This window comes from Pongo pygmaeus, chromosome 7 (assembly GCF_028885625.2).
Source record: "Pongo pygmaeus isolate AG05252 chromosome 7, NHGRI_mPonPyg2-v2.0_pri, whole genome shotgun sequence".
NCBI classification, from domain to species: domain Eukaryota; kingdom Metazoa; phylum Chordata; class Mammalia; order Primates; family Hominidae; genus Pongo; species Pongo pygmaeus.
In genome coordinates this window covers 16,161,783-16,184,744 of record NC_072380.2, presented here as the reverse complement: position 1 = coordinate 16,184,744, position 22,962 = coordinate 16,161,783, and the positions used below count along the sequence as shown (strand labels likewise).

The 22,962-nt window shown below is 35.9% G+C and overlaps 1 protein-coding gene across 4 annotated transcripts in view; it reads left to right on the top strand.

The window, feature by feature from the left end:
• MSR1 (macrophage scavenger receptor 1) overlaps positions 1-22,962 on the top strand; it is an 86,500-nt gene that overhangs the window by 34,394 nt on the left and 29,144 nt on the right. For 3 of the 4 annotated variants that reach the window (XM_054499460.2, XM_054499458.2, XM_054499459.2), the window contains 3 exons: positions 3,241-3,321; positions 8,858-8,938; positions 15,506-15,559. In XM_054499460.2, the coding sequence (XP_054355435.1) occupies positions 3,241-3,321; positions 8,858-8,938; positions 15,506-15,559 (216 nt within the window). Of the gene's footprint in view, positions 1-3,240; positions 3,322-8,857; positions 8,939-15,505; positions 15,560-18,063; positions 19,772-22,962 lie in introns of those variants that run through there. The other variant, XM_054499461.2, reaches the window with a different exon arrangement.

The following is a 22,962-nucleotide window of genomic DNA, read 5'->3' as shown; positions in this document are numbered from 1 at the left end:
CTATGATATTGATGATTATCAAATGTTATATATCAGTACTTTTTGTGGTTATATAGAAATCTTACTTTTCCTTTTTAAGAAGTAATCATGGAGGAAGCTGAATAGTAGATTTTGTGTATGTGTTTTATAAAGGTAATTCTTCATGGCAGATTATTGTGATAGTATTTATGAATTATTCCTATAACTGTAATTGGAAATATTAAAGATGAAAAATAATGTAAATTCTATGGCTTCTTGAACTAGAGTAAATCATATATTTTGCCCAATATTAACCCAGTTTTTTTTTTTTGACATGTATCAGCAAGGGAGCTGACAGGTAGCATTTTGTCCATTTATTGATGCAACGAGGCAGTTATTATGTCAATATGGAACAAAATTTTGAAAAGACTAAATGGAAATTATGAACAAAAGGTGACTACAAGAGACTCTAAGTCTTTATTCTTTTTTCCATACTAGGGCAGAATAGGTTACTGCATTTCCTTAATTTGATAGAGACATTGCAAAACGGATTCTTATCAAAAAGAAGAAGAAGGCCAACACTGAGGGAACTAGGAGGTGAAATAGATAAAACACATTCAGACCAGATTAAAAATCTCTAGCAATAGTCCAGCTGTGTGGTGGTGAAGATGTGAGCTACGATGGGAATGGAGAGGAGGCTAGTTTTGGAAGGTGGCAATGTAGTGGATAGTGTTCTTAAAAGTTCTGCATCAGAAACTAAGAGTAAAGTGGTATATAATTTGTTATTTTATTCCCCCGATGAATCTAAAAGACACTTAAAACATTTATTGAGATCCTTCCAACATTTTGTTAGAAACAGTAAAAGAGCTATAACAGTGTACAAAAATGAAACATAATGTGAGATTAATGTTACATGAAGAATAGAATGACAGTAAAAATGTACGTTCAACACGCCTAGTTTGAACTCTAACAAAAAGCTTTACCTGTTTTTCTTATTGTAGGATTCGAATACCAGGTATCAGTATTTTTATATAAAAATACAGAGAGGGATCTTTAACTCCAAATTTTGTAAGATAACACGGATGTATTTGCTGTGATTGAACTAGTACTCCAAAATTAAGTATACAGTTCCCATAATTACATGTAATATAATTGAAAGGATGGTTAGTAATTAGGAGAGTTCCTTCCATCTCTTACTTACCAAAGAAATGGTGAGAAGTCCATCTCAGAGGCTAAGAGTCTAGATCTATTCTCTGTGTCCCTTGTTTCTTCTTGTTTCATGTTCTAGTTTTTCCTGGAATGTCTGCGTCTTGCTTTGGATCCTGAGTTACTAAACTGAAATCTTTGCTTTTGCACTTTTTTCAAAACACCATCCTTGAGTACTATCCCTGTGCTTCCCTTCAATTAGTTCAACAAAATTCAGGCTGTAAATCGAGTGTCTGTCCTACCTGCCCCCCTCCCCTGGGATTCATTGCTATGTAGTGATGAATGGATGCAGCTGTGTTCATGGTTATGGAAGTTAAACTCCTTTTCTTGGGAAGTACTACATTCTTCTGCAGAGAATAGGGGACACATAGAGATTCCCTTTGATATAGAAACCTGACATTTCTTGTGCAGCACTTAAATATATGTCTCGCAACAATTAAGCTATACCTTAGAATATAATACACTGGTTAATTTCTAAAAGCCCTATAATATGTTGTTTGCATGACGATTATGTGAAAAAAAATACACATACACATTTAGGAAAGAAATGGTAAAGATCGTTAGTTAAAATAACACAACTACGAATTATATTTTTCCTCACTCTTTTTCTAGGCTTTTATGTTTCCTATAAGTAGAGTTGCTTTTATAATAAAAATACAATTAAATGTGTGTCCAATGTTGCATATGAAGAGAAAGGGACATTCTATTGAGAAGAGTAATGATATCTTGGGCCTCTAAAACCCAAATTGTACCTTGAAAATGGGACATACCAGAGGAATAGACAGAAGTAGAGTCAAGGAGGTCAAAATAAGCAACAAAAAAAGTACAAAATATACTTACTCATGAGATAATCTTTATTTATTTATGTGTCCCCCTCTTAGATTTCTTCAGTTATTATGTCTCCCACCTGATTAAAATTTGTAAACAAATGCATTCTAACCAGGGATGCTGTATATATTTGTATGTTTTCCTTGGACTATGTATGTGACCAAACTAGCAATTGAAAATGCTTCCTTTAAAATATCACTGTTTCCTTATTCTGTGGTGAATCTATTGAATGATGTTTCTCTCTGTTTCTTTCTTCTGGTGTTGAAAAGGAAACTAAGTGTTCTTCTTTAAATAAAGAAGAGATTATTTGTCCTCTGGACTCCATATGGAACATGGTATGTAGGTAGGATTACCTCTTGAGTTCTAAAGACATGCTAGGTATAATCATTTTAAAGGCATGATGAGCGGATATCTGTTTTGATGGACACAGAAAATATAAATGGCTAAATCAGTGTTATTTAATCACAGCTGTCAGGAGAGCCACCTGAAAAAAAATGATGAGACCAAAGTTTTCCTTGCAATGTCTCCATTTTGTTTACAGTATTTATAGCAATTTAGAAATTCTACTTAATATTTTACTTGAAAAAAGAATTCCTCTACTCATTTTCACCTTCCTGCCTTTCCTCATGCCTTTCTCACTCCCCAGGAATTGTCTTCCTTCCCTTTCTCTTCATTCTTGAAAGTACCCTTCATATCCTACTTTCTCAATGAAGACTTCAACCATTACTATTCACGCCGATCTACAGCTCACTGACAAATATCTGAGTTTATGGTCAGTTCCAGCAAAGTGCTTTCTGGTTGTCTACTGTGTGTGAATTTTCCTTTCCCTTGAGGGTATCACAAATGTCTTTTAAGTTCTTACTTATAGATTTTCCATATAGTAGCTAACTCCATATTATATCTATGTCTAACTGCCTAGGATGCATACAACACTAATGTGACTTTGTGCCAGCCTGCTGTCTTTTCTCTGCCCACAGGTTCTCAGAACATAGAAAAGTGTTAGGCACACTCATATTTAATATACTGTTAGGCTGTTTACTTTGAGGCAATGTCATCCTTACTAGTATAGGGCATTATATTCCTGAATAGCAGAATACTCCTCCATTCATGAAGTTCAGTCTTATACATTCTGTATTATTGCACAACAAATAGAAGACTTTGGATTTCCTTATAAAAGTATATTGACAGATGACTAACCCATTTTTCCTATGCTTTACAACTATGATCAGTAATGTAATTTTTTTAAAGGTCCTCCTGGACCCCCAGGTGAAAAAGGAGATCAAGGTCCCACTGGAGAAAGTGGTCCACGAGGATTTCCAGGTCCAATAGGTATGGTAATTATAGCTATTTAATCATATACTGTAAAGATAGATGATATACATCCAGGTACATGTGTAGGGGAGGATTGCTGTTTTATTTATACCCTGCAGAGGATGTGTATGTGTGTGTGTGTGTGTGTTGGGGGTGGGTAGTAAATGTTCTAGTAGCCTAATCATATAATATACTGAATGATAAGCATTACTCACGATTTTCGAAGAAAATAAATGCTTTAACCAGAGTAATCAAATGGAATTGTTCATAAGTCTAGAGAGTGACACGTATATAATAGACAGAAAACAGTATAAGGCAGACCTAACCGTAGATCATATGTGAAGGGGAGTACAACAATTATCTTTGCACTGAATAAATCATCTTCACATTTGCAAGCTATCTCATTTTTAAGACATAAAAACTCACACTAGTAGTGAGTTATGAATCACAAGCAAATTGGACTATATTTCTTATATAGTATTTGGAATATATCTGTTTAATGAAATCTGAATGTAAATATTGGCTAAAATATGGATGACACTTACCTTTGCTGATGGTCACTCTCTGTGCTTTACTAAGAGCAAAATTGTTTCAAATTATTTTCCTCTAAGTTGTAATCTTGAAAGAAATATTTTGAAAGAAGACAATAGAAGACACAGAAGACAGAACATGAACTTTCTTCGCTTGAAAAAATAAAAAAGATAATAACATGATTGTCAGGTTAGCCTTGGCTTGAAATCAAATATCCTGCGTGCCGTTGGATGGTAGGAAGTAATACTGCAAGGTCTAATTATAACTAGAATGGTTTGTGTTACTAAAACATGTCTAAATACCATGTACTTCATCTTATTTTTCTGTCTTTTGATTATATAAAAGGTTCTTCTTTCTGATCAGTGTATTGACTAGCCTTGGTCACATCAGAAAAATATTTGAAAATGGAAAGCATGAACTTGATACCTGCCTAAGCACATATATGTATATATATGTATATAAATATATATATATGGCATATTATATGTGAAGATAGATTATATACATCCAGGTACACATGTTTTATATATATAAAATAGCAATCCTGCCCATATATATAATATGCCAAGTCGGATGGTATTAGTATTGATGTGCTTTTGAATGCCTTGCCAGGAAAGAATTTTTATTCAGGAAAGTCTTTCCACTTGACTAATGCTAATCAGATATTAACAATGCCGCATTAATGTCATCAGCAGGGGAAATAACCAGTATTAAATCTGCTGCCAGAACTACTATTGTGTCAAGGGTCTATCAGCTCCTCCATAAAAGCTGCAATTGTCAGAGCTTTATAACTCAACCATAAAAGTTCAGTCTGGGCTACAACTTGCCATACAATGCTTCATCTTGGGAGAATCTTCTGCAGCTGTTTCTGAACTATGAATGTATGAAATAGAAGGATTTATAAATTTCGGCTTGTGTTAATGTTATAAATAGACACCATTGCAAAGAATCTTTGATTTTGGTTTTTTTTATTGTAAATTAACGATTTGTCATGGTTTAAATTTACAGGGTAAAAAGTGATGTCATAATCTGTTGCTTTTGGTACTGCTCATTTACACAAATAGTCATTACCCAGTTCCTCATAAAAGACAGGTTGAGTTCCTGGGGTAATCAATGACTCTTCTAGGTTATCAGGTTACCATTTAGTTTGGTGCACTGCAAGAAAATTATTCAAAATACCAGGCATCTTTCCTAATGAATTATTTCTGGATGTCTTGCTACATTCTGTTCATTTCTTCACCAGATTGTCTAATTGCCTCATATTTGATACCGAAATCAGGAAGCAAAGAGTATATGATGGACATTCATACTAATTCTACTTTCTCATTTGAGCAGGTTTATTATGTCCCCATCTCTACATCCATTTGAGCCTACTAAAATCAGCTTGACCAAGTCAAACTCACCTAGACTCACAATCATGATGCGAATATCTGCAAAACCTAAGTGGTTGTCCTAGTAGCCTCAAATAACTAACACATTAAATATAGTAGAATTATTATTCATATACTAGAGTGGATATTATGTTTAAATATGCTTTATTCCCTAAATAATAACAAATTTATTTTAGAGGGCTATTTCCTTGAAAGCATGATAGGGAGAATGACCTATCACTTTTCACTCAAAAAATATGTGCTGAGCACTTTCTCCAGGCCTGGTGCTCTACAATACCCTGTAGAGTATGTGTGTGTAAACAGATACAGAATCTCTGAATTCACAGAGCTTCCAGGATGATAAGTAGTAATATAAGGGAGGCAAATGTCATGATCAAGGATTTTTTATCTCATGTGAGTTTCTTTTAAGGGGCTGATTTTACCCATGACAACAATGTTTTGAAGGAGAAGCAACTTTATTTTCTAAAGGAATCTTTGTGTGGGCCAGCTAAGAAGCTGTTTATGCCCCCAATGTGATCAATAACAAGGTAGTTTGACCTGTAGGCATGGGAGGGGCTACCTACATGAGATGCCCTGGGAGAGAACTGAAGGTTTCTCTGGCTGCAAACTTTTCATCATCAACCAGTACTATTTACTTCCTTACGTAGACTGAATTTTCCACCATAGGAATCGTGCTTCCAGAAGAGAAAATAAAGCTCATCTTACCCATAGAGATTGGAAGAGAGGAACCATATTTTATTAATGTTTATATCCACGTATATCTTTACCCTGGCCCACTCCTTCCCATAGGCTATGGCCCCAAGAAGGCCCCTCCCTAAAGCTTCAACAAGGACAGGATCCCTAAATATACACCTGAGTAAGGAACATTGCCTGGCTGCAGGCTGTCGCTCTACGCCTGAGTATTGAAAGTGGGTTTCTTCTGGAAGTAACAAATTGTGCCATTGAATCAAAAAATATCACTGTTGTGTACGTATCATTTAGTAAAACTAAATTTAGAAGCCTTTACAACAGGCTGGTGAAAATAATGATTGTATTACTGAGGAGGAGGATGAGGAAGAGGGGGAGGAAAACAAGAAAAGCTAACATTTACAAAGTGGTCATTACATGCCAGGCACTTTTCTAAGTGTTTTACATGTATGAGCTCTTTTAACTATCACATCAGCCTGATGATGCAGAAACAAATAATACACCCATTTTACAGGTGCAATGCACAGTAAGGTTAAATGACCTGTTCGAGGCAAAGCTGGTATTTGAACCCCAATGGGCATGAGTGCAGAGTCCATGCCCTTAACCAGTCTGCTACATTGCAGAAAGGAGCCTGAATGGAGCAAGATACCTAGGACATGTGAATAATTATCAGACCAGCTTTATGTAAGTGATTTGATCACTCTGGTCTCATGGAACTGTCTCTGTAAAATGATGGATTCTGACTGGATGATGTCTAACGTCTCTTGGAACATCCCATGGCTGAGATTCCATGTAATTGTACTTATATTGTCCATGAGTTAGAAGCAGGTGCCAGACCCTTTCCCATTGCCACAGATTATTGTAGAAAATTAGTTAATTGCCTCCTGAAAGCCTCAGGGTATCTGATCTTATGGAATACATTCAACAGCTGTGCTTATATTTTGGGGACTACATTTTGAAACATCATTAAACAAACAAGTCACATAACTCCATGGGCCATATAGAGTCTGCTTAACCATCTCCAAGAACAGAGGTCTATGACTGCCTGATTTCTGTAAAAGTATCTCATATGCTTCATTTACAGATGTATTTGCTCACTCGTTGAAAACGTACTTGATCTGTAGTTGAACAACCTTGATTTTTAGTTGAACAGCTGTGTTCTGAGCATCACTGTAAGGTACTTGAGAAGTCAGCATTGGATCAGAAGTCAGCATCTGATGCTCCTGTGGCCCCAGGATGCTCCTGTCTAAAGCAGGCACCATGGCATTCTCTATTCCATTACCCAGTTTTTCTAAAATTATGACCCCCAAATTACTGTCTTTCTTTGCTACCTTTCTCATTATCTGTCTCTCGTTTCTCCACTCTGGAAGATCTGTTTGGATAAGGATATTTTTAACTCCAGGAATGTACTAAGACTGGTACAATATATATTTCTTGACTTAATGAAGGAAATAGTAAAAGTAGAGGTTACTTGTAAATGGCACTCTACAAAGAGTAGGGGAATGTTTTCAAATTTTTTAAATTGGCAGAATTTACTGTCAGTGTTTTTATTTGTAAATTTGAATGACAGGTCTCAGTAACCACAAGTGCAGAAGTCTCACTGCATTGCTTATATAGTGAAGGAAGGTATAAACATTAATCAGCTTGTACTGAGAACAGATGTTAGGTCTTTGTTAGGCTGTATACTATGAAGTCCAGCCAATATATACTACTATGTAATTAAATTGAGTTGAAATGTCCTGACTTTACTAATATTTCTATACATAGTTTATCACTTTATTGCTTTGGGAGCAATCGTTCTAGACATAGTTTATCACTTTATTGCTTTGGAAGTTTGCTTAATTTCTGTTGGAATCAAAGTTTTACACTGGGTTAAATACTATTTCTTACTATTAAGAATCATATACTTCTTACTGAGCACTTCTTAGAGGGCAGTTAGCCCAATTTTAGGTGTCTCTATTAATAAAACTCAAGAATAGATTTTTAAAATATATTTAATATATATAAGCCCTGTCTTCTGGAACTTATGAACTAAAAGTAATATTCCAAAATGTTGGTATTGGGAAAAGATGTATAATCAATTTCTTACAATGTGCCTCCCCAAGGGATCAAGTGAGACTGGGTGAATGAGATCTCTCTGAATTGATAATGACACAAAATAAGATGCCTAAACTGTTAAAATAGTTTATCAAGGACCACTGAACTCTAGGATAAAATATTTTATTTCATAGGAATATAACATATTCTTTTATATGCAGTTGTTATGATCACCATAGTAATATTGGGTTAAAAAAATCCATTTTCAGTTTTCATTTAAGCATATAAAACCCCGGGCTTGTGTAAGTATATAGTACATACTCATAAGTAAATCTGTGTATCGTGTGTGTGTGTGTGTGTCTGTGTGTGTGTGTTTATGTTTATTTACACTGGGATTACAGTGAAATATGTAAGAACAGGTCCATGATAGATAAAGTAATATATTTCAGAGCCAAGACACCAATTTATTTTATAAAACACTCATTGATAGTTTACATTGCTTGAGTTGCATTTTTTTCTAAGGCAAATCTTAAGAATTCAATTTTCAGCTTATGCATTTTAAAGTTTTCATTTCAGCTACAGCAAAATCCTGCCATTTGATGATTACTGGTTGACTACATAAGTCTTCTGGTTAAAACTCCAAGATCTATTTTTTCTAATGTGCTTTTATTTCTACCAACAATATATTATTTATTGAATAGCTGCAATGTGCTGAATGTACTAAGGTTTATATTTATTGCTTATATTATCTTTCACTGTCAAACATTAAATTTTAGGAAAGATATTACTCCTTCATTTGGAGATTCTCTAATTTCATATTCACTTATAAAACTAGATGTTTTCATTATACTCTTAAGTCTGTATGAAAATGAATTATTACCTCCTTTTTTTCTTCATTAATAATGTAGGTCCTCCGGGTCTTAAAGGTGATCGGGGAGCAATTGGCTTTCCTGGAAGTCGAGGACTCCCAGGATATGCTGGAAGGCCAGGTATTACAATAATGTGTATTTTCTTTATAGAATATGTAGAAGAAACACCAGATAATTTATATTATATATATACATAATGTTATATATGTAGTATATATATTTTTAAATTCTTGGATGATAAAAATGGTCATTGTGTGAATACTAGTATTCATGTGCAGTTATTTTGTGGTCTAGAAATGATTGCTGAAATCAGATTTTTGAAACTGATTTCTGTTCACCTGAGGAAAGTCTCTATATCCCAGAGGAAAATCGTTTAAAAAAACACACAGGAGTTATAAACTCCTCACAATCATAAATCATCACGAACAATGATATCCATCTTTGAACAAAGAGATTTGAAAGACTGGCAAAGAAAAAAAAAGAAGTAAAGTGTAAATACCCATTTAACCACAACTGGCCAGACTCTGTGAAGTTACTGTTAGCAAAATACAGAGAAGTCTGAAATCCTATCCTCTGCAAAATAAATTGTCTGCTGTTATCTAATAGTGCTTAATAATCAAGGTTGCTCAGCATTTTGAAATGTACACACATGATGATATTATTTCCATCAGCTCTGCCAGTAGCCTAAGTTTGAATTGCAAACTTTGAACAGCAATTTTAGAAAGAGCTAGGTTTACTGTCTCCTAATTTCAAAGTGAATTATCATCAAGAGAATAGAGTCGGGCCAAATGCAGAGGTGAGCACCTGTAGTCCCAGCTATTTGAGATGCTGAGAGGGGAGGATTGCTTAGCTCAGGAGTTTGAGACGAGCCTGAGCAACATAGTGAGGCCCTGTCTCTAAAAAATAAGAAAAAAGTAAAAAAAGGAATAGCGTCCCTATCATTGAGGTATTTTAAAAATACATTTTATTTTTAGAACAGTTTTACATTTATAGAAAAACTGCGCAGAAAGCATAGAAAGTTCCCATAAACCACCCATGCACACATGGTTTCCTCTACTATTAACATCTTGCATTAGTGTGGTACATATGTAACCATTAATAAACCAACATTGACATATCATTATTACCCAAAATCTATAATGTATATTAGTGGCCACTCTTTGTGTTGTACAGTTTATGTGTTTCAGCAGATGTATAAGGTCATGTATCCATCATTACAGTATTAGACAGAATAGTTTCACTGCCCTAAATTTCCCCTGTGCTCCATCAACTCTATTCCTCCCCACCACAATGTCTTGGCAGCTGCTGATCTTTTTACTGACTCCATAGTTTTGCCTTTTCCAGAATGTCATATAGTTGGAATCAGACAGTATGTAGCCTTGTCAGACTGGCTTCTTTCACTTAGCAACATGAATGTAAGGTTTCTCTATATCTTTTCATGGTCTGATTGCTCATTTCTTTTTATTACTCAATAGTATTCCATTTTATGGATTTACCACAATTTGTTTATCCATTCATCTATTAAAGGACACTTTGGTTGCTTCAAAGTTTTAGGCTGGGCGTGGTGACTCACACCTGTAATCCTAGCACTTTTGGAGGCTAAGGCAGGCAGATCACTGAGGTGGGTGGATCACTTGAGGTCATCAGTTTGAGACCAGCCTGGCCAACCTGGTGAAACCCTGTCTCTACTAAAAAATACAAAAATTAGCCAGGCATGGTGGCACACTCCTGTAATCCTAGCTATTCAGGAGGCTGAGGTGGGAGGATCACTTGAACCCAGGAGGCAGAGGTTGCAGTGAACCAAGATCATGCCACTGCACTCCAGCCTGGGTAACAGAGTGAGACCCTGACTCAAAAAAATAAGTTTTAGAAATTATACATAAAGCAGCCATAAATATTAATGTGCTGGCTTTTTTGTGGACAGGAGTTTACCTCAGAGTGTGATTGTTGGATCAAATGGTAAACCTATGTTTAGCTTTGGAGAGTATCATTTCATTCATTCACCCAGTTCACACAACTTGATGAGGGGTCACTGTGTGCTGGAGATAAATACAGCACAGCTGCTTTTCTTAAGGAGCTGGAGACAGAAAAAAATGCATAAGCAATTAGCTATTATGCCATGTGGTAAGTAAACAACATTGGTGAGGTTGGACAAAATGCTATTTGGAAGTAGAGAGTAAGGAGTGATTAATTCCATGCCGTAAGAAAATGTGTTAGATAGAAAGTAGTGTTTGTTAGTGCTGGACTAAAACAGGCCTAGAATTTCTTTAGGTTTGTATTTGTCAAACTATAGCAGGCGTTGTAATCACCAGGAGGATGTGTTAAAACAGCTTACGAGACTCCACCCCAGAGTTTCTGATGCAGTAGGTCTGGGATTGGGTTTGCATTCTCACCAATTTCCAGGTGAAGGTGATGCTATTGGTCCAGGGACCACATTTTGAAAGCCATCGTGTTTAGGTGGAAAAAAACAGTGGAGAAAGAGTAATCAAGCACAAAGAAAAACAAGGGCAGAGGTAATAAGTCCCTTGACAAAACATATCCTTAGGACATCACTTCTTATTAAAAGACACCAATCTGGTAGAGATGTCAGCAGCAGTGCCAGATGCTGCTCTAGTTATACTGCCGACTAAAAGAAGGAACAATACAGTCACTCCTCTACGAGAGTCAGAAAAAGGTGGTAAAATTAGAAATAAGTCCAATAATTGTCAAATATGAAATATGTAAAAACAGGTCCATGATAGATAAAGTAATATATTTCAGAGCTAAGACCCCAATTTATGATATAAACACTCTTTGATACTTTACATTGCTTGAGTTGTAGTTTTTTCACAGCCTGGACTATGTGAATGATATCAAAAACATTACCAGATTCTGAAGCAAAAAGTTCAAAAAGAACATCCTCCATCTATTTTCGTCTATTCTCCCTCCCACACTCTTTTTCTTCTCACCTTGCCCTTTCCTTCTACATGGATTAAGTACACACTGCTCATAAGGATACAGTGCTAGAAACAGGGAAATGAAGGGTGAATAAGACAGTCTACAACTGAAAAGATACACAAACATGAGAAGAGAAAGAGAAGACTTCATACTTTCTCCATGCATAGCAGATCTATAGAGTAGTGCATTTATAAGACCTGACATATTTGCTTCAGAAAGTTTGGAGGATTTAATTGAAGTGAAACCTTGCACGTCTTCAAAATCCGTAGAAGGTTCTGTTCTACCTTGTTCAATGTGGTAGAACTTTCAGCATGCAAATAACGTGCTTCTGTCTGTTTTGCCTCTTGAAGTCCATTCAAAGCCTGATTGTTTCCCTCAGGGTAAGTTATAGTCATTTTCAGAATTATCTAAAATATTAGACCATACATAGTTCATTTATTCAACACATTTACTGAATATTTTCTTTCTGTGATTCATGGAGCTATGTACAGATGGTTGAACACATGAGTCTGAAGTTTCGAGGAGAGGCCAGAGATTAAAAGACAAAGTTTAGCTATGATTATATAAATATTCTTCAGAACCACTGATATTAATAATATTTCATGGGTAGAGAGTGGAAAGGTACAAAGAGACAGGGCATAGCATAAAGCTTTAAATAGTTCCAGAAGTATAGGCTGAGATGAACAAAGTAGCAAATGAAAGAGAAGTAGCCCAACTGAAGAAGAAAACCCAGAGAACAGAGCATGAAAAAAGACAGAGTTTCAAAGGTGGTCACGTAAAGTGAAGTCTACAAAAAGCTCTTTGCACCTGATGCTGTGGGGATGTTGCCATTGTTCAGAGCAGATTCTGTGGGGTGGGGGTGATGACCAGATTAGGGTATGCAGAGAAGGGAATGGTTGATAAGGGTTGGAGATGTGGTAGACTCAACTCTCAAGCTGCCTCGCTATGCAGAGGAGGAGGAAGAGATGCATTTTTTGTTAGTTTTGTTTGTTTCATTTGATTTTTTTTTTCTTTGAAGGAAGGATCTGAGTACCATTTAAATGCTTATGGAAGATAAAACAGAGGAGGAGTGGCTGAAGACAGAGGAAAGCAAAGCAAAAAGATAGTGTAAGGTTAATGAGTGGGTATAAGGCGAGGAATTCAGGGACCAGGAAGAAGCACAAGGCTTAGGAGAGAGGATGATCACATTTCAAAACAGCTTAAAAAAAAACGGGGGGTGGAAAGGCGGGCTACAGCTGCAGAAATTTGGTTAGTATAATTAAGGCATGTAAGCAGAAACATCTAACCTAGTATCCGGCTCGTATAAGAGGCACTAAAAAATGCTTGAAATCATGATGATGTTATTGAAGACACCTCCTCTTACATTCTTTCAAGTTAGAATATCCTCTTACATATGACCTGGTTCTTACTTTTGAATGGCTTTTAGAAATATAAGTTACTTTTTATTAAAGAGTAATACATAAGACAGGAGATAGTTAACTCTAGGTTTGGACCAAGCCCTTGCATTCATTTTTGACCAAAGGTATCATTCTGAAAGACCACTACATTCCTCTCCTTTAGAAAGGATATTTTTGCTGTTTTCAAGTGTGAGAAAAGATTTTCAAGTATCATCAGTAAGCAAATCTCTGAATCATGTTAAAATGATACAAAACATTTGTTTGTTTTTTTTATAAGGAGATAAGGCATTTTATTTTATCATCTTTAAAAGGAAAAGTCACAGTGGTATAAGAACAAAATCAAAATAAAAACATGAAACTAATTTTTTATTTATCATAGAATCTGAGAGCTACAAGGACCTTTCGTGGGTTGATGCTCTGGCTTAAGCATGTCTATTCTGAAATATCTAAGACAAGTTGCTGTGTGAAAAGTCTTCTAAGAACAATGCATAGTTTCTTTATCTTTTCTCATTGTGAAGTTAATGTTGAAATAATGAAATTAAGCTTGCTTATTATGTTCTCTTTTATGAAAAGAATTAGAACTGATCAGTTACACTTTGTTTTAACTCCTCCCTTCCCTCATTTTTAACAATTTCTTAGACCTTTTTCCTCTTGGACGATATGATGCTCTCAAAATATAGGAAAGGTTTTGTGGTAGCAACGATTTTTGCCAATTTAGCAGTACCTGAAACAACTCAATTACAATTAAGAAATGAATTTAATGATATAAAGTATAATCACATTATGCAAAGCAATTAGAGAATTAGAAATTTGATATTATGACCTGATATAAAATGGTTGGCATTTCATTAAATCTTCAAAATAGAATTTCAATTGGGAATAATGTTTACTCTATAAGTGCCTCAAGTCTCATGCTAGTAATTATATATGTTATATTATATATATGTATTTTTTTAGCTGGTAAATTAGGATCCAAAAATCTTCTCTAAGAAATACATAATGACACATGTTCAAAATAAAGCACAGATGAAGACAATGTAAACTAGAGAAATCAAAAATAAACACTAAAATTATATATAATTGTGCCATATAAAATGAACTGCGATGAAAAAGTTTTTCTCTCATTCCCTGAGAATAAAATCACAAAGAGAAGATTCCAGCTAAGCTTTAGGAGGTTAGGAATAGAAATAGGAAGAACTAGATCTTTTATGTGTATCTTTTATGGGCAAAGTGCTTAATGAACAGGCAACTCTGCAATGGAAAGCGTTATTTTTTTATTTTATAGAAGAATAAACTTTAGCTCAGAAAGATTTAAAGACTCGTCCCAAGTCACATACCCAGGAAGTGGCAGAGCAAAATAATTCAACACAAGGTTTTCTAAATTATTACTATTATTATTTTGAAGTCTATGGTTGTTAAACTACATCCTCTGAGCTCTAGGATGAAAAGGTTGAAGGTTCTGAATTTTGCTGGAGGGAATCAAAAACATTAACAAAGATTTTGACTTCGAGACAGAGAGCACTAGAGCACTAGGATCAGTTCTACATTTATGTCAAGATAATAATTACTTGAAGATCTTATTGTATCTGATGGCTGTTGGAAAAAAAAACTCAATAAGCAGGAACAGCACCAGTCTTAAGAGATTTCTTGGTACTAAACAAAGATCTCCTGCAGATCCCTTTAAAAATGAGACAGTGGGTGAAGTAGCAATCCCTTGGCAAAAACCAAGATCAGCAATGTTTCCGCATCCATTTGAAGCCCTGACCCTCGTATGAAATATTTGTACCACACCCCTGTATAAATGGGTGAGGTTTCTCAAAACCAAAGGTGATCATCCTAGAGATGTGAATGCTCCAGGTATCTTCCTACCTTCCCAATGACTAAGAATCTCAACACTCCCAGAAGTTCATTGGCAGCCCAGTTTTTGGGGATGGTACACTCTAAAGAAATGAAAAATGAAAACCATAAATTGTAATGTGAATAGAAGAACAGGATGTGGGAGCTCACGGAAGGCATTGGACTTCCTGGGGGTGTGAATAAGACCCAGTCAAAGGAAGAGGAGAAAAGGAGGATGAATAAGTACAAAACAAACTCCTTATTCTTCAGCTTTGCTTGATTTAGGAAAATGGGGCATTTAGGGCCTTGTAAATAATTTGAAATATCACAATACTGGGTTCAGAATGGAGCTTCCTAAGTAATAACTATTATTATTATTAACATCAATGTTATTATACATTTCAATATCTGTAAGTTTTTATACATTTTTAATTACCTTGTGATGATCTGTCTCCAGTTAAAGCAAACATTGTGAATTGCCCTGATTAAAAACAAATATTTTTCTTCTTTTCTCAAGGAAATTCTGGACCAAAAGGCCAGAAAGGGGAAAAGGGGAGTGGAAACACATTAAGTAAGTATATAGTATTTTGTTTTCTGTGTGAATTCTTGTAATAAGTAAGTCTGTGATACTAGAGATCTGGGCTTGAGGCAAATGTTGGGAACTTTGACACAGATTCATACAGACTCTATGGAAGCCAAACATAATTTTCTACAAATAAGCATGCTAATTGGGGTAAAACAAATAGATTATATTATACAACTCTTTCAATCTCATTATCCATTTGTCTTTTGTTTTTGTGATGAATACTATTTTCTAAAAGTTCCACAAAGAAAATTGTTCAATTTTCAAGTCAGTTTCTATCCACGGAGGGAAAATCAAGCTTATGAAGAGAAAAAATTACAACCTCCTTCCTTACTAAATGAAACCTTAAATATAAGAATTTGGACAGTTTAAGAACCCTGAAAAATTAACTATCTGATGGCTGGGGCTTTTTGTTTATTTTACTAAAAACTTAAAATGTGGTATTCCATGTTCTAAACCTTTAAACCTACAACAGAATAGATTTCACAACAAGAATATTTGTCAATCTAATGCCGACCTCATGTTGCAATATACACAACCTGTTAATTGGACCTTAAAAACTAAATATTAGATGAGATGTCTTCTATTTGCCATGCTGTAAGTCAATTGTTGTGTCTAGGCTGAATGTATACTGATATAATGAAAGGATTATGAAGAGGAATGTGGAATCCTCACTTAACTTCTCAGAATCAAAAAGCTCCTCCCTCTGTATTCCCAGTAGAAACTACATGTGATGTGTGTGTGTGTCTGTGTGTCCATGGGATAGGTGACACAAACAGGGTGATCATATTTAATCATCAGGGGTCTGTTTTAGACAGATAATGGCAAATCCTTCTGTGTACCAAAATCTAGCAGTTTTTATTTGCAATCATTATCTAGAAATATACAGTACCAATTTATCTGCCTTACAAAACCTAATTATTTTAACTAATATTGTGCAGGTATGCCATATTTAGACAAAGTAGGGCATGGTTGTGAATACCAGCCGTTACAGTAGCCATTAGTGTAATCATGATGCTTTCAAAGTACAACAGAGTATTGTGTGTCTTTGGAGTAGTTTAGTGTTACTTAATGAGTATTACTGTTATTATTATATTAAAACAATAGAAACATTAATCTGTCTTTCTTTTCTCCATTCTATCCATTCATTCTTTAATGTGGTCACTTTTGAATGCTGTATACTTTTTTGTTTTTTTGTTTGTTTGTTTTGTTGTTTTTTTTTTTTTTTTTTTTTTGAGATGGAGTCTCGCTCTGTCGCCAGGCTGGAGTGTAGTGGCACCATCTCGGCTCACTGCAACCTCCGCCTCCCAGCTTCAAATGATTCTTCTCCTGCCTCAGCCTCCTGAGTAGCTGGGAATACAGGCACATGCCGCCACGCCCAGCTAACTTTTGTTATTTAGTAGAGATGGGGTTTCACCATGTTGACCAGGCTGGTCTTGATCTCCTGACCTCATGATCTGCCCACCTCAGCCTCCCAAAGTGCTGGGATTACAGGCATGAGCCACCGTGCCCGGCACACCTGCTGTATACTTTTTACTCGACTTACTTCTTTCTTTCTCCTTTTCACTCCATTTACTTTCAGCTGAGCTCCTCTTAAAAAGTTCTCCTTCTTATCCTTATGTTTATCTTTATCTCTGCCCTTTATTTTATCTTTTGTTTTTATCTCCTTCTCCTGAGGCTTTCTCTGAGCTTCTTAACATTGACTTTAGTCAAGTTTTGCAAATAAGAAACTTTTTTTTTTAATATTTACTGTGCAAACAGCACCCCACTGTCTTCCATTACCTAAGGTTATCAAATGCTTTGAACATTTTCTTCAGATATGTTCAGAAATGTTTTCAGTTACAGATATTTTCATGGCTATTTTGGAGTTTATGCACATGCTTTCTTTGAGGAAGGAGTAAGAGGGATGTTTGTATACAGCCTCTGCATTCTCCACCATGTCCTCCCTCCTCATGTAGAGTATATAACAACTGCAAAATGCTTTAAAAAGAAAGAATGATGTACATAAACATCTCATGTGGTATATTCATCTGTCCATATCATTATATATGACTCTACCTCTTTTCTCTCAATGGCTACACATTATTCTATTATTCAGCTATACCATAACTACCATAATATAGCCATTCACTCCTGTAGTCCTGAACACTAAATGATTTTTGTTTGCTTTGGTCAGACTTTAATAAACAATGCTACATTCAACACTCTCACATATAATCTTGTGGGAATACTTTTTAATAGGGAATTTGCTAGAAGTAGAATCAATGGTTCAAAAGTTATATACATTTTACCATTTGATGAATTCTTGCAAATGGCTGCTAAAAGGTTGTACCAACTTATTCTGTATGAAAGTGCCTGATTCCCCACATCTTTAGTTAATTCTGGTATGTGAAAATTTATATTGAATTTTTTCATATGCATTTTTAACATTTTTTAAGGCTTTCTTTAAATATGATAAAAATAATTAATTTCCTCTTTTATATATGTGTCAGGACCAGTACAACTCACTGATCATATTAGGGCGGGGCCCTTTTAAGATCAGGTGGGTTGGGCGGGACATCCTCTGCTACCATCTCATTAAATGGCCCTTCACCTCTGGACAAGTCATCTGCACAACTGACTTCCAAGATCCTTTTGTGACTCCTCCAAATGACTTTGGTTCCCGTGTTGTAGCTGACTTCCACGTGGCCTCCTCTCCTGGTCCCTGGTGCTGTTTGGGCCTCTGCTCCCATGCTCATACCTCTTCTTACTCCAGTTACTCCACCATCACCCCTTTCCCCTATCACCCCCAGCCTGGACACCTCTCATGCATGGACTGGAGGGCTGCTCCAACCAGTCCTCAGTTCTCTGCCACCCATTCACCTAGAGTCTTGAACCCAATTTAACTTATTGGGTTCTAGGAGAACTGCTGTGTTCTCACCCTAACTTGGAAGAATGATGTTTCAGTCAAGCAAAATGATTCCTACCATACAATATAACACTTGTGTGAGGCTCTGTCCTAAATATCTCAATTACCAATATGTGGTTTGGTAGTATTTCTCGTCATGCTTTGCTCATGCGCAATGAGACTACAACTAGGGTGTGAATCTTAAGTATCCTGTCTAAAACTCATACAATGATAGGAAAAACCCATTTGTTTTTCATTTGATTTTTACTGAGGAATCAGCTCAATCTTAAATGAATACTGGTCTTTTTCCAAAGCATTTTTGATCAAAGTAAAGAATGAGTCAAGGGCTTTATTTTTTTTTTTTCTTTTTCTTGTTTTAAGAGACAGAGTCTTGCTCTGTTGTACAGGCTGGACTACACTCATTCACCTAGAGTCTAGAACACAATTTAATTTATTGGGTTCTAGGAGAACTGTCATGTGTACTGATAATATGCGAGTTCTTTATATTCAAACATTATTCTCAACCAGAGATAGGGATGTCATAGAAGAAAATCCATTCATTCAATCATTAATTCATTAATTCACATGTCCATTGTGTACCTCCATGAGCTGGACATAACAGCTAATAAGAGATAATTGTCTCTGGTTTTACAGATCTAATTATCCCTGAGAGATGTAGACAAATGAACAAGCAATTACAATACATCTAAGCTATACTGGGGGAAGAACAGGGCTGGATAGGTATGCAGAGGAGATAAAAAATGTTTAATTCCTTAGAATATTTTTTAAAAATTGATTCTTAGTTTACCTTCTCATCTTCTTATTTTCCAAATTATAGCATATGTATATATATATATATATATATTTTTTTTTTTTTTTTTTAAGTTTTGAAGTGAAGTCTAGCTTGGGCAATTTATCCAACCCATTTAAGCCAAAAATAAAACTTTTCGTATATTACCTGGTCATTTCAAACAAAAATATTTTGATCATGAAAAAGAATACCAATATTATTTTGTTCTAAAAAGCTCTTATGGGATTACATGTTATATTTTTGGTTTCTCTCTACTGATCAACAGACTACATTTTCACAACTCTTCTTTCCTTTACGTTTTAACACACAGACCCAAGATTCATACTATTAAGATTCTAGTAGAACTCTAGATAGTATGCCTATGTGTATCTCAGCATTTTTATTTCCACCCTTGTATAATGAACATGTTAACACCTACCTCACAGGGTTGTTGTGAGGATCAAGTAAGACATTGTGTGTGTGAAGATGCTCTGTGAAATCATAAAGTCCTTTAAAGATGTAAGGTATGCTTCGCAGTGATCTCTCTGAACTGGAATAGCTTTTCCCCGCTAGTATAATGCAGACAGTTTTAATCTGTAATCAGAATAGGAGTGAAAGTGAAATGAAAATGCAAGAAGCTGAATACATGTCATGGCAAAAAGAGAGATGCTAGAGAAAAAGAGAAGATTTTATATTAGATAGAGCAATGCAAGTGTGACCAGATTGCAAATCAATGAGTTTGTCTGAGTCGAGCAGAAGAGCATTAGTTATAAATAAAAGAAGCTACTAAACAGAGTGCACGCCAGAGGCCAGAAGCTGTCAACAGAGGTCAGAACAAAATGTCAGGCTAATAAAACAAGAGTCCAGTCTCTGAAGGACAAAGCATGGGCCCAAGACACTGCTGATGAGAAAATTCCAAGAAAGGTTGAAAGAAGTTAGAGTTGTCAATGGTACTCTGGTTTTATGCCTACGTGACACTAAAATCTCCAGAAATAAAAGGGAGAGAAGAATTAGCCACTTGTTCAGATACTCCTGACTGTTAGCAGGCTAGCAACATTGAATAGTCAGTTTATACAAATATCTAGAGATAAGTCGTATCTCTTTTTCCTTGGTTTAATTTTATGAGACCTCCTGTCCCATTCTGCACTGCAAGTCAGGTAGAGTATGAGCAGCCTTCTTCAGCAGACCTTGGTCTACATCAGCCACAGGATGGCCTCGGTCCCAGAGATGCTGGGAGACAATTCCAGGGATTTAGTTAAAAAGTCGTCTGACATCCTAGACTAAATATAGATTTTTCAGTGTGAAAAACTAATCCAAACTTTTCAAATTAGGGAAGAAAGGCTTCTCTTCTCTCTTTAGACAAAAAATGGATGCTGAATGAATGCCCTGTTCAAATTATTGGTACAAATGGCACAAATTTTATCAGCTTTAAAAATGGGTAATGAAGAGAAAAGAAGCCTGCACTAAGCTCTGATGCTAGTCATAGTGAATTGTCTGCTGTGTTCTCACCTTAACTTGGAAGAGTGATGTTTCAGTCAAGCAAAATGATTCCTACCATACAATATAACACTTGTGTGAGGCTCTGTCCTAAATATCTCAATTACCAATATGTGGTTTGGTAGTATTTCTCATCATTCTTTGCTCATGTGCAATGAGACTACAACTAGGATGAGAATTTTGAGTATCCTGTCTAAAACTCAGACAATGATAGGAAAAATCCATTGGTTTTTCATTTGATTTTCGCTGAGGACTCAGCTCAATCTTAAATGAATACTAGTCTTTTTCCAAAGCATTTTTGATCAAAGTAAAGCCCGTGAGGCAAGGACGGGCTTTTTTTTTTTTTTTTTTCCTTTTCTTTATCTTTTTTTAAGAGACAGAGTCTTGCTCTGTTGCACAGGCTGGACTACAGTGACACGACCATAGCTCACTGCAGTTTAAGCTCCTGGGCTTAAATGATCCTCCCACCTCAGCCTCCTGAGTAGCTAGGACTTCAGGCACACACCACCATGCTTGGCTATTTAAAAAAAAAAAAAAAAAAGATGGGATCTCACTATATTGTCAAGGCTGGTCCAAACTCTTGACCTCAAGAGATCCTTCTGCCTCAACCTCCCAAAATCTTGGGATTACAGGTGTGAGCCACCACACCCAACCCAACAGGGTTTTTGGTGCTTTATACATTAATCCTCAGAAGAGCATTTGGGTGAAGGACTATTATCCCAATTTCTAGAATTATAAACTGAGGCTTACTGCTAATAAGTGGAAGAACAGAAACTCAAAGCCAGGTCTTTAAATCTCCAAAGTCCTTATGACTCCATTCAATATTCCCACACTAGTGTTATGTATTTTTATATATAAATATCACAGATATGTCATTTGGAGGGTATGCAAAGAGAAAGAGAGGGAAAGAGAGAAAGAGATAGGTAGAGAGAGAGAAAGGCAGAAAGGGAAGAAATTTGTAATGAGCAGTTTGGTTTTCTAGAATGGGCCTAGTAGTTTGAAGAGCTAAAGAGAAAAATTCTTACAGCAGATCAAATTCCAAATAAGCATTCTCAGTTATTCTTTATTTGTTTATGTTTCCACCTTCATAACTACTCGAGCTATTGCCTCTAGTCTCCCTCCTAAGGATATTACTCAGAAACATAGTCTTCCTGGAATGCTCACAAAGCTTCCATTATCACTAATGAGAGCTACTTATGTGTGCCTGGGGAAGAACTACCTGTTAATATTCTATCTTTATTTTGCTAACGGGCTCAGCCTTAACATTTTTCACTACTATTTGGCTGCTACAATGTCTGTCTTTTTTTATTGTGTCTTTTTTTTTTTAACTCCATAATGTACTTTCTTAGTAGCACTAGTTATGAGTTAGCAGAACTGAGTGTACCTGAGTAGGGATGGTTCCAGGTAACTTAGGTAAATGCTGCTCATCCTTGACAGTTACATGGTGTTTAGAGCTTTCTGTGGGTTCACAAATTATCGGTGGCTCACACCTGTAATCCCAGCACTTTGGGAGGCCAAGGTGGGCGGATCACAAGGTCAAGAGATTGAGACCATCCTGGCCAACATGGTGAAACCCTGTCTGTACTAAAAATACAAAATTTAGCTGGGTGTGGTTGTGCATGCCTGTAGTCCCAAATACTTGAGAGGTTGAGGCAGGAGAATCGCTTGAACCCAGGAGGCAGAGGTTGCAGTGACCCGAGATCATGCCATTGCACTCCAGCCTGGAGACAGAGCAATACTCCTTCTCAAAACAATGCAGCATTCCATTTACACAATAGATGTGTTTCTTAATAGAGTGTATAGCTAATACAGGCATACTGTGGACATATTGTGGTTTTAGTTCCAGACCAAGGCAAAAAAAAAAGCAATTATCACAATGAAACATGCGAGACAAATTTTTTGGTTTCCCAGTGCATATAATAGTTATATTTACACTACACTGGAGTCTTTTAAGTGTGGCATAGCATTATGTCTTTAAAATAATGTACATTCTTTAATTTTTAAAATACTTTTTATTGCTAAAAAATGCTAACAATCGTTTGAACCTTCCGGAAGTTGTTATCTTTTTCTGGTGGAGGGTCTTGCCTCAGTGTTGATGGCTGCTTACTAATCAGCGTGATGGTTGCTGAAGATTGGGGTGGGTGTGGCAATTTCTTAAGACAACAATGAAATATGCCACGTTGATTGAGTCTTCTCCTCATGAGAGATTTCTCTGCT